The sequence below is a fragment of the Rana temporaria genome, chromosome 10 (genome assembly GCF_905171775.1).
Source record: "Rana temporaria chromosome 10, aRanTem1.1, whole genome shotgun sequence".
NCBI lineage: Eukaryota > Metazoa > Chordata > Amphibia > Anura > Ranidae > Rana > Rana temporaria.
In genome coordinates, this window is record NC_053498.1 from 2,063,900 (window position 1) to 2,076,272 (window position 12,373).

The following is a 12,373-nucleotide window of genomic DNA, read 5'->3' on the forward strand; positions in this document are numbered from 1 at the left end:
CTCTTTCTCTCTCTCTCTCTCTCTCTCTTTGTCTCTCTCTTTCCTTCTCTCTGTCTTTCTTTCCCTCTCTCTTTCCCTCTCACTCTCTTTCCCTCTCTCTGTCTCTCTTTCCCTCTCTCTCTTTCTTTCCCTCTCTCTCTTTCTTTCTTTGTGTGTGTGTGTCTCACTCTCTTTCCCTCTCTCTCTTTCCCTCTCTCTCTCTCTCTCTCTCTCTCTCTTTCCCTCTTCTCTCTCTTTCCCTCTCTCTCTCTCTTTCCCTCTCTCTCTCTCTCTCCTTTCCCCCACTCACTCACACTCTCTCTCTCTCTTTCCCTCTCTCTCTCTCTCTTTCCCTCTCTCTCTCTCTCTCTCTCTTTCCCTCTCTCTCTCTCTTTCCCTCTCTCTCTCTCTCTTTCTTTCTTTCTTTCTTTCTCTCTCTCTCTCTCTGTCTCTCTCTCTGTGTCTGTCTCTCTGTCTGTGTGTCTGTCTGTCTCTCTGTCTGTGTGTCTGTCTGTCTCTCTCTCTGTCTGTGTCTGTCTCTCTCTCTCTCCCCCCTCTCTCTCCCCCCCCTCTCTCTCTCTCTCTCTCCCCCCCTCTCTCTCTCCCCCTCTCTCTCTCTCTCCCCCTCTCTTTTTTTCCCTTCTTTTTATTCTTAATTTTCCCCTCTTTCCCCTGCAGATCTGGAGAGCTTCTACCTGCAGAGCCGACTGCTGAGCTACACCCACGGGGCCTGCGGCTCGGACTTGGGGGGCAGCCTGCCCGGCCTCTCCTTTTCCTCCGCCGTGTCCTTGGCCGCCGCTTCCCAGCAGCTGCTGCCCATGGAGAGATGGGGCGCGTCGGAGCCCCCCTCTGCCTTCCAGTGCCCCCCGGTGAACGGCGGTAGGAGCAGCAGCTCGGACAACTCCAAAGCACCGGCGACGGGGGAGGGGGAGGCCCCCCCTGAAACCTGCAAACCCCGGCTCAACCAGTCGCTCCACTACGTGGACAGCAGCTCTCTGTCGGAGGACGAGGTCTTCTACAACTGAGCGGAACGCCAAACCCGCTGGAAGGTGGCCATTGTGTGACCGACTAATGAGCCCCTTTTTGCTGGCGGGTTTTTTCAGGTGCTCCTCGGGGGAGGGACTACTCAGACTCCGGCCTTTCCTTGGAAGCCTACCAATCTCTGTGTTCCTGGATGGGGGAGGCTGCTGTGGACTATTCTGGGACCAGGGGGCTGGACTGGGGGGCCCCCCACACATCAGCAATATGTCTGTCACTTAGGAGGGCCTGGGCCTTCCTCTGCTGAAGAAGGCTCCGCCCCCAAAGCCTTACTTTACTTCAATGGCCGTTCCGCCCATCGCTGACATTTCAGGTTTATGTGGATGTTTGCAGTTGGCTTCTCTGATTTCCAGCCTTCTACGGCCTTTACACAAGGAAATAAGTGCAGCAGAGGGAGTGAGACTTCTGTGCTTAGTAATGGCTCCCAGGGGGAGGGGGGGTGGGCTGAGACCAGGCCTCGTCGATTTAATGAGGCGGCTCCACATATAACTGAAATGGCATTGTGGGGGGCGGGGTCGGCCCGTAAACCTTGTGGTTTCATGTCCGTCTGTTGGCGCTGGCGTTCTGTGAGGTCATGTCGCTGTATTGATTCCAGTGATTGGCATTTCTGTGTCCCATCGACTGTGTGCAAATATACCGATCAATCACCAGTGTTTGTAGCGTCTTTCCTGTCTCCGCCACACGGGGGTGCCATTCACTGCACTTCGTTCCGTCAATTGCCGGTAATGGGCAGGAAAATGCGCCTTTTATTACAAAAATCCGGGGGGGGGGGCATTTTAAATAGAAATGATGAAGGGGGGGGTGCTGAGACACCAAAAAAAAATGAAAATTTCTCGGCTACACCAACAATGGAAGTCAGAATTTTTATAGAGAGGTGCCAGCAGGCTCCCAGTGAAAGTACATGTGCTGGAGGCTCTGCTGACCGCTGAATAAACTGAGAAGACCAACAAAACAGATTTATTTTTATTAAATTGTATAAATATAGAAAACAGATCCGTACAGAGATCAGAGGGAACATCACACAGATCATTCCACAGACGGGGGCGTCTCCAAAAAAATGCGAATCTCATCAGAAAAAGAGAATTTATTTCAGTAATAGTAATGTCGCGCTCTATGGTAGAGTCGTGGTGTCGCGCTCTATGGTAGAGTCGCGGTGTCACGCTCTATGGTAGAGTCGCGCTCTATAATAGAGTCGCGGTGTCGCGCATTTTGGTAGTGTTGCGCTCTATGGTAGAGTCGTGGTGCTGAGCATTATGGTAGAGTCGCGGTGTCGCGCTCTATGGTAGAGTTGCGCTCTATGGTACAGTCGCGCTCTATGGTAGAGTCGCGGTCTCGTGCTCTATGGTAGAGTCGCGGTCTCGTGCTCTATGGTAGTGTCGCGCATTATGGTAGAGTCGCGGTGTCGCGCTCTATGGTAGAGTCGCGGTGTCGCGCTCTATGGTAGTGTCGCGCTCTATGGTAGAGTTTCGGTGTCGCGCTCTATGGTAGAGTTGCGGTGTCGCGCTCTATAATAGAGTTGCGGTGTCACGCTCTATGGTAGAGTTGCGGTGTCGCGCTCTATGGTAGAGTTGCGGTGTCGCGCTCTATGGTAGAGTTGCGGTGTCGCGCTCTATGGTAGAGTTGCGGTGTCGCGCTCTATGGTAGAGTTGCGGTGTCGCGCTCTATGGTAGAGTTGCGGTGTCGCGCTCTATGGTAGAGTCGCGCTCTATTGTAGAGTCGTGCTCTATGGTAGAGTCGCGGTCTCGTGCTCTATGATAGTGTCGCGCATTATGGTAGAGTCGTGCTCTATGGTAGTGTCGCGCTCTATGGTAGAGTTGCGGTGTCGCGCTCTATGGTGGTGTCTCGGTGTCGCGCTCTATGGTAGACTCGTGGCCTAAAATATAGGAATTTCACTTTTGAATTGAATTACTGAAATAAATGAACTTTTTTGAGACGCTTCGGTATAAATTGGCGCATTTATAGTGACACTTAAAAATTCCTAAGAGTGCAACATTAACATTACAAATAGATATTAAAAAAACAAAACAAAATAACGTTCTATATATCGGTTCTAATTGTTTCTAAAAATCAAATCCTCCAATGTGATGATAAAAAATATCGCGTGATCCAATGCTGGTGACGCCCAAGTGGGCCGTCGCCTCAAATTAAAAGCCCTCTTACCGGAACCTATGTAAAAACAATTAAAATAAGTGCCTATACTGTTTAAAATTGACGAATACGCTGTCTCTCTCTCTCTGCACATGCTCAGTTTCTCTCTTTTTTCGGGACAGTGCCGAGTTTATAGCGGCCGATCTGCTGCCAGCCTGAAAATTAAAGCGGAACTAAACCCGTCCATTCAATGGTTTAAAAAAAAAACAGTTACATTCCCAGCATGCTGGGTTTGCTAACTGTCACATTTGCTTGTGTTTTCAACCCTGCCCTGCAGTTGCCATGGTGCTGCACATGCAAACAGAAGCAAAGATGGCCGCTTCCATGGCTGAAAAAGGATAGGAGGGTTTAGTTTTTCAGTTTTAACTTCTTCTCAGGGGACTCTGGGCTTCGACAAAATGGCCGCCTCCAGCAAGAAGAGACAGGAGCAATGCTGGAGGCAATTTACAGCACTCACTAATTATTATTGTGGATGTTCCTTGCTATAGAACGCTGGACAAACAGAACCCCGCCCCCCTACACACCCCCACCCGCCATATGAAGAGCGGCACCTCCTGGGCGTCGGCTGACGCAGAAGAATTATTTCCCTGGATTTAGAAATGTATGGATATTGTTACGAATGATATTTGATGATTTGACACAAAGTCCTCCTCCGGGTGGCGCTGAGCAAGATGGCGGAATTATTTGGGGTTGGCGAGATCTTCGATGGCTTTTCCCATCTGAAACGGCAAATCACATTATAATGTAGGCGGAGTCACAGCCAGCGGCCCTCCTACAACCCCCCATTATAATGTAGGCGGAGTCACAGCCAGCGGCCCTCCTACAACCCCCCCCCATTATAATGTAGGTGGAGTCACAGCCAGCGGCTCTCCTACAACCCCCCATTATAATGTAGGCGGAGTCACAGCCAGCGGCCCTCCTACAACCCCCCCCCCATTATAATGTAGGTGGAGTCACAGCCAGTGGCTCTCCTACAACCCCCCATTATAATGTAGGCGGAGTCACAGCCAGTGGCCCTCCTACAACCCCCCCCCATTATAATGTAGGCGGAGTCACAGCCAGCGGCTCTCCTACAACCCCCCATTATAATGTAGGCGGAGTCACAGCCAGCGGCCCTCCTACAACCCCCCCCCATTATAATGTAGGTGGAGTCACAGCCAGTGGCTCTCCTACAACCCCCCATTATAATGTAGGCGGAGTCACAGCCAGCGGCCCTCCTACAACCCCCCCCCATTATAATGTAGGTGGAGTCACAGCCAGCGGCTCTTCTACAACCCCCCCCCATTATAATGTAGGCGGAGTCACAGCCAGCGGCCCTCCTACAACCTCCCCCCTCCATTATAATGTAGGCGGAGTCACAGCCAGCGGCCCTCCTACAACCCCCCCCCCATTATAATGTAGGCGGAGTCACAGCCAGCGGCTCTCCTACAACCCCTTCCATTATAATGTAGGCGGAGTCACAGCCAGTGGCCCTCCCACAAACCCCCCATTATAATGTAGGCAGAGTCACAGCCAGTGGCCCTCCTACAACCCCCCCATTATAATGTAGGCAGAGTCACAGCCAGTGGCCCTCCTACAACCCCCCCATTATAATGTAGGCAGAGTCACAGCCAGCGGCCCTCCTACAACCCTCCATTATAATGTAGGCGGAGTCACAGCCAGTGGCCCTCCTACAACCCCTCCCATTATAATGTAGGCGGAGTCACAGCCAGCGGCTCTCCGACAACCCCCTCATTATAATGTAGGCGGAGTCACAGCCAGCGGCCCTCCTACAACCCCCTCCATTATAATGTAGGCAGAGTCACAGCCAGCGGCCCTCCTACAACCCTCCATTATAATGTAGGCGGAGTCACAGCCAGTGGCCCTCCTACAACCCCTCCCATTATAATGTAGGCGGAGTCACAGCCAGCGGCCTTCCTACAACCCCCCCATTATAATGTAGGCGGAGTCACAGCCAGCGGCTCTCCGACAACCCCCTCATTATAATGTAGGCGGAGTCACAGCCAGCGGCCCTTCTACAACCCCTCCCATTATAATGTAGGTGGAGTCACAGCCAGTGGCCCTCCCACAAACCCCCCATTATAATGTAGGCGGAGTCACAGCCAGCGGCTCTCCTACAACCCCCCCATTATAATGTAGGCGGAGTCACAGCCAGTGGCCCTCCTACAACCCCCCCCCCCATTATAATGTAGGCGGAGTCACAGCCAGCGGCCTTCCTACAACCCCCCCATTATAATGTAGGCGGAGTCACAGCCAGCGGCTCTCCTACAACCCCCCATTATAATGTAGGCGGAGTCACAGCCAGCGGCCCTCCTACAACCCCCCCCCATTATAATGTAGGCGGAGTCACAGCCAGCGGCTCTCCTACAACCCCCCCATTATAATGTAGGCGGAGTCACAGCCAGTGGCCCTCCTACAACCCCCCCATTATAATGTAGGCGGAGTCACAGCCAGTGGCCCTCCTACAACCCCCCCATTATAATGTAGGCGGAGTCACAGCCAGCGGCCCTCCTACAACCCTCCATTATAATGTAGGCGGAGTCACAGCCAGTGGCCCTCCTACAACCCCCCCATTATAATGTAGGCGGAGTCACAGCCAGCGGCTCTCCGACAACCCCCTCATTATAATGTAGGCGGAGTCACAGCCAGCGGCTCTTCTACAACCCCCTCCCCATTATAATGTAGGCGGAGTCACAGCCAGCGGCCCTTCTACAACCCCTCCCATTATAATGTAGGCGGAGTCACAGCCAGCGGCCCTCCTACAACCCCTCCCATTATAATGTAGGCGGAGTCACAGCCAGTGGCCCTCCTAGAACCCCCCCCATTATAATGTAGGCGGAGTCACAGCCAGCGGTCCTCCTACAACCCCCCCATTATAATGTAGGCGGAGTCACAGCCAGAGGCCCTCCTTCAACCCCCCCCCCATTATAATGTAGGCGGAGTCACAGCCAGCGGCTCTCCTACAACCCCCCCATTATAATGTAGGCGGAGTCACAGCCAGTGGCCCTCCTACAACCCCCCATTAAAATGTAGGCGGAGTCACAGCCAGCGGCTCTTCTACAACCCCCCTTTATAATGTAGGCGGAGTCACAGCCAGCGGCTCTTCTACAACCCCCCTTTATAATGTAGGCGGAGTCACAGCCAGCGGCCCTCCCCCCTCCACGCACAGAGCGTCTTTGCTGGGAACTGAACCCCGGGGACCCCGGCCCGCTGGGAATCTACAGAACTAACTTATTACAACCACCAACTAATGACGAAGATTGGGGAAAGTTGGGGTGACCTACCTCCTTCCGGGTGACACAGCCGACAACCTTTCCGTATTCGGTGACAAATGCATGCTGGAGGCTGAGCAGCTCGAAGAGGTGATGGGCCTGCGGGGGGGGGGGGAAGACATATTACAGGCTGGACACAGAAGAGATTTCCAGCATGCTGGGCACAGAAGAGATTTCCAGGATACAGAAGAGATTTCCAGCATGCTGGACACAGAAGAGATTTCCAGCATGCTGGATACAGAAGAGATTCCCAGCATGCTGGACACAGAAGAGATTCCCAGCAGGCTGGACACAGAAGAGATTTCCAGCATGCTGGATACAGAAGAGATTCCCAGCATGCTGGACACAGAAGAGATTCCCAGCAGGCTGGACACAGAAGAGATTTCCAGCATGCTGGATACAGAAGAGATTCCCAGCATGCTGGACACAGAAGAGATTCCCAGCAGGCTGGACACAGAAGAGATTCCCAGCAGGCTGGACACAGAAGAGATTCCCAGCAGGCTGGACACAGAAGAGATTTCCATACAGAAGAGATTTCCAGCATGCTGGACACAGAAGAGATTTCCATACAGAAGAGATTTCCAGCATGCTGGATACAGAAGAGATTTCCATACAGAAGAGATTTCCAGCATGCTGGATACAGAAGAGATTCCCAGCATGCTGGACACAGAAGAGATTTCCATACAGAAGAGATTTCCAGCATGCTGGATACAGAAGAGATTTCCAGCAGGCTGGGCACAGAAGAGATTTCCATACAGAAGAGATTTCCAGCATGCTGGATACAGAAGAGATTCCCAGCAGGCTGGACACAGAAGAGATTCCCAGCAGGCTGGACACAGAAGAGATTCCCAGCAGGCTGGATACAGAAGAGATTTCCATACAGAAGAGATTTCCAGCATGCTGGGCACAGAAGAGATTTCCAGGATACAGAAGAGATTTCCAGCATGCTGGGCACAGAAGAGATTTCCAGGACACAGAAGAGATCTCCAGCATGCGGGATACAGAAGAGATTTCCATACAGAAGAGATTTCCAGCATGCAGGACACAGAAGAGATTCCCAGCAGGCTGGACACAGAAGAGATTCCCAGCAGGCTGGATACAGAAGAGATTTCCATACAGAAGAGATTCCCAGCAGGCTGGATACAGAAGAGATTTCCATACAGAAGAGATTTCCAGCATGCTGGACACAGAAGAGATTCCCAGCAGGCTGGATACAGAAGAGATTTCCATACAGAAGAGATTTCCAGCATGCTGGGCACAGAAGAGATTTCCAGCATGCTGGACACAGAAGAGATTTCCAGCATGCTGGGCACAGAAGAGATTTCCAGCATGCTGGGCACAGAAGAGATTTCCAGCATGCTGGACACAGAAGAGATTTCCATACAGAAGAGATTTCCAGCATGCTGGGCACAGAAGAGATTTCCAGCATGCTGGACACAGAAGAGATTTCCATACAGAAGAGATTTCCAGCATGCGGGACACAGAAGAGATTTCCAGGACACAGAAGAGATTTCCGGGACACAGAAGAGATTTCCAGCATGCTGGACACAGAAGAGATTCCCAGCAGGCTGGACACAGAAGAGATTTCCATACAGAAGAGATTTCCAGCATGCTGGACACAGAAGAGATTTCCAGCAGGCTGGACACAGAAGAGATTTCCATACAGAAGAGATTTCCATACAGAAGAGATTTCCAGCATGCTGGACACAGAAGAGATTCCCAGCATGCTGGACACAGAAGAGATTTCCATACAGAAGAGATTTCCAGCATGCTGGGCACAGAAGAGATTTCCAGCATGCTGGATACAGAAGAGATTTCCAGGACACAGAAGAGATTTCCAGCATGCTGGACACAGAAGAGATTTCCAGGACACAGAAGAGATTTCCAGCATGCTGGGCACAGAAGAGATTTCCAGGACACAGAAGAGATTTCCAGCATGCTGGACACAGAAGAGATTTCCAGCATGCTGGACACAGAAGAGATTTCCATACAGAAGAGATTTCCAGCATGCTGGGCACAGAAGAGATTTCCAGCATGCAGGACACAGAAGAGATTTCCAGCATGCTGGACACAGAAGAGATTTCCAGCATGCTGGGCACAGAAGAGATTTCCAGCATGCTGGATACAGAAGAGATTTCCAGCATGCTGGACACAGAAGAGATTTCCAGCATGCTGGGCACAGAAGAGATTTCCAGCATGCTGGACACAGAAGAGATTTCCAGCATGCTGGACACAGAAGAGATTTCCAGGACACAGAAGAGATTTCCGGGACACAGAAGAGATTTCCAGCATGCTGGACACAGAAGAGATTTCCAGCATGCAGGACACAGAAGAGATTTCCAGCATGCAGGACACAGAAGAGATTTCCAGCATGCAGGACACAGAAGAGATTTCCAGCATGCTGGACACAGAAGAGATTTCCAGCATGCTGGACACAGAAGAGATTTCCAGCATGCTGGACACAGAAGAGATTTCCAGCATGCTGGACACAGAAGAGATTTCCAGCATGCTGGACACAGAAGAGATTTCCAGCATGCTGGACACAGAAGAGATTTCCAGCATGCTGGACACAGAAGAGATTTCCAGGATACAGAAGAGATTCCCAGCATGCTGTACACAGAAGAGATTTCCAGCATGCTGGACACAGAAGAGATTTCCAGGATACAGAAGAGATTCCCAGGATACAGAAGAGATTTCCAGCATGCTGGACACAGAAGAGATTTCCAGCATGCTGGGCACAGAAGAGATTTCCATACAGAAGAGATTTCCAGCATGCTGGACACAGAAGAGATTTCCAGCATGCTGGACACAGAAGAGATTTCCAGCATGCTGGGCACAGAAGAGATTTCCATACAGAAGAGATTTCCAGCATGCTGGGCACAGAAGAGATTTCCAGCATGCTGGACACAGAAGAGATTTCCAGCATGCTGGGCACAGAAGAGATTTCCAGCAGGCTGGACACAGAAGAGATTTCCAGCATGCTGGGCACAGAAGAGATTTCCAGCATGCTGGACATAGAAGAGATTTCCAGCATGCTGGGCACAGAAGAGATTTCCAGGACACAGAAGAGATTTCCAGCATGCTGGGCACAGAAGAGATTTCCAGGACACAGAAGAGATTTCCAGCATGCTGGGCACAGAAGAGATTTCCATACAGAAGAGATTTCCAGCATGCTGGACACAGAAGAGATTTCCTGGACACAGAAGAGATTTCCAGCATGCTGGACACAGAAGAGATTTCCTGGACACAGAAGAGATTTCCAGGACACAGAAGAGATTTCCAGCATGCAGGACACAGAAGAGATTTCCAGCATGCTGGACACAGCGGCTCTCTTACCTCATGCAGGGAAGTCCAGGCGGAGAGCTGGAAAGTGACGGGATCAATGGTGCACCCCTCCCCCAACGTGCTGCCGCTTGAGACCTGAAAAAAAGGGGACAGGATGAGGAGCGGGTGTCAGGAGAGCCCCCAGGGGGCGCAATACATCCCATAACATTTACAGTTCATTCTTATACAAATCTGCAAGAACAAAATGATATCTTCTCGTGATCTATAGATCTCTCAGGTGTCAGCCAGCGGCAGCTGCAGGGGAGAAGAGGGAGCTCAGCCCAAAGCCGGAACGGCGCTCCCTTCCGCCCGCTGGCTGACGCGGGGAGATGAAGATCATTGTCGGATTTTCAAATTTACGAATTTGCGATCGGCGCTCCAAAAACGTTTTTTTTTTTTTAATAAAAAGTGAATGAAACAAAAACGAGGGAATTTTTCGGCAGTGCCCCCGTCTCCTGGACGCTGCGGGTGGAAGGCGATCATTTCTGTTATTTTATTGGACGCCGGTTGAAGTTTGCGCCAATTTTCTTAACGGGGGGGGGGGGGGGGGGGGGGGGAAGGGAAAAAACACATTGGCGATTTGGCAGCAGGTTGGAGGGATGGTCACTCACCTTGTGATCGGGGGTGGGGGGCTCCTGCTGGGACTCGGGCGACTCCAGGAATCGGATCAGCTGAGAGCGCCTCACGGTTCCTGCCAGGATCCGGGACTCTGCGGGGAGATCACAAGTAATGCTAAAGGATCTCTACAGAGTCTTCCTGATAGGATCGTTGGGGTGAGGGAGGGGGCGGGGCCAATGCCAGAGCTTGTCCATCGGTGCAGCCAACCAAGTCTGCTTCCCCTAGTGACTGGTCCTCCACCCCCCCCCCAGTATATCCATATACCAACATGGAGTTTATACCCCCCCCCCCGACAAATGTACGAAACCCAAAGCCCCAAATCCCTCACTTATTGTGCCACCCAATTGGCACCCCAATGCCAGGAATAAGGGGAGGGGGAGCACGTATCCCATGCTGTTCAAGAGTCCACCATCCACTCTGCAGTGGTCCTCTACCCCACCCCCCAGTATATCCATATACCAACATGGAGCTTATACCCCCCCCCCCCGACAAATGTACGATATCCAAACCCCCAAATCCCTCACTTATTGTGCCACCCAAATGGCACCCCAATGCCAGGAATAAGGGGAGGAGGTAGAAGGACCACATATTCCATGTTGTCCAAGAGTCCACCATCCACCTTACATTGGTCCTCCACCCCACCAGTATATAGGTATACCAACATATACCCCCCCCCCAACAGATGCATGATATCAGAATCCCTTACTTATTGTGCCACCAACATGGCACCCCAATGCCAGGAATAAGGTGATGGGGAGCACGTATCCCATGCTGTTCAAGAGTCCACCATCCACTCTGCAGTGGTCCTTCACCCCACCAGTATATCCATATACCAACATGGAGCTTATACCCCCCCCCCCCCCGACAAATGTACAATATCCAAACCCCCAAATCCCTCACTTATTGTGCCACCCAAATGGCACCCCAACGGGGAGGTGGAAGGACCACATATTCCATGTTGTCCAAGAGTCCCCCATCCACCTTACATTGGTCCTCCACCCCACCAGTATATCGGTATACCAACATATCCCCCCCCCCCCCCCCCAACAGATGCATGATATCTGAATCCCTTACTTATTATGCCACCAACATGGCACCCCAATGCCAGGATTAAGGGGAGGAGGTGGAGGGACCACATAATGTTGTCCAAGAGTCCACCATCCACCCTGGTCTTCTACCCCCCCCCCCCCCCCCAGTATATCAAACCCCCCCAACAAATGCATGATATCTGAATCCCTTACTTATTGTGCCACCCAAATGGCACCCCAATGTCAGGAATAAGGGGAGGGGGGAGCACGTATCCCATGCTGTTCAAGAGTCAACCATATACCCTACATTGGTTCTCCACCCCCCAGTATATCGGTAAACCAACATGGATCTTCTAATCCCCCCCCCCCCAACAAATGCATGATATCTGAATCCCTTACTTATTGTGCCACCCACATGGCATCCCAATGGCAGGAATAAGGTGATGGGGAGCACATATTCCATGTTGTCCAAGAGTCCACCATCCACCCTACATTGGTCCTCCACCCCCCCCCCCAGTATATCTGTATACCAACATGGAGCTTATACAACCCCCCCTGACAAATGTACGATATCCGAAGCCCCAAATCCCTCACTTATTGTGCCACCCAAATGGCACCCCAATGTCAGGAATAAGGAGAGGAGGTGGAAGGACCACATATCCCATATTGTCCAAGAGTCCGCCATCCACCTTACGTTGGTCCTCCACCCCCCCCCCCTCAGTACGTCTGTATACCAACATGGAGCTAATACACAACATCTGAACCCCCAGATCTCTCACTTGCTGTGCCACCCACCTGTACACTTACCTGCGTTGTCTACCACGGGATACTCCAAGTATTCAGAAGATGTTACGACCCGGAGGACATCTTCGAAGCTGGCGTCCTTCGCCAACACCTCGAGATCCGTCTTCATGAACTCCTGGGTGTTCACCTTGTAGGAGCTGGGGGGGGTCACAGACATCGGAG

The 12,373-nt window shown here is 51.7% G+C and overlaps 2 protein-coding genes across 2 annotated transcripts in view; one reads left to right on the top strand and one right to left on the bottom strand.

Moving 5' to 3' along the window:
* FAM131C (family with sequence similarity 131 member C) overlaps nt 1–1,122 on the top strand; it is a gene marked incomplete at its 5' end in the record, with an annotated part of 16,770 nt that extends 15,648 nt beyond the window's left edge. Inside the window, one exon of the mRNA XM_040326963.1 lies at nt 658–1,122. Within this exon, the coding sequence (XP_040182897.1) occupies nt 658–1,004 (347 nt within the window). The remainder of the gene's footprint in view (nt 1–657) is intronic.
* An 843-nt stretch (nt 1,123–1,965) lies between these two features.
* LOC120915923 (chloride channel protein ClC-Kb-like) overlaps nt 1,966–12,373 on the bottom strand; it is a 37,734-nt gene continuing 27,326 nt past the window's right edge. Inside the window, exons 16-20 of the mRNA XM_040326766.1 lie at nt 12,215–12,348; nt 10,373–10,470; nt 9,774–9,857; nt 6,450–6,536; nt 1,966–3,884 (exon numbers count right to left, since the gene is read on the bottom strand). Of these exons, the coding sequence (XP_040182700.1) occupies nt 3,846–3,884; nt 6,450–6,536; nt 9,774–9,857; nt 10,373–10,470; nt 12,215–12,348 (442 nt within the window). The 3' untranslated portion in view covers nt 1,966–3,845. The remainder of the gene's footprint in view (nt 3,885–6,449; nt 6,537–9,773; nt 9,858–10,372; nt 10,471–12,214; nt 12,349–12,373) is intronic.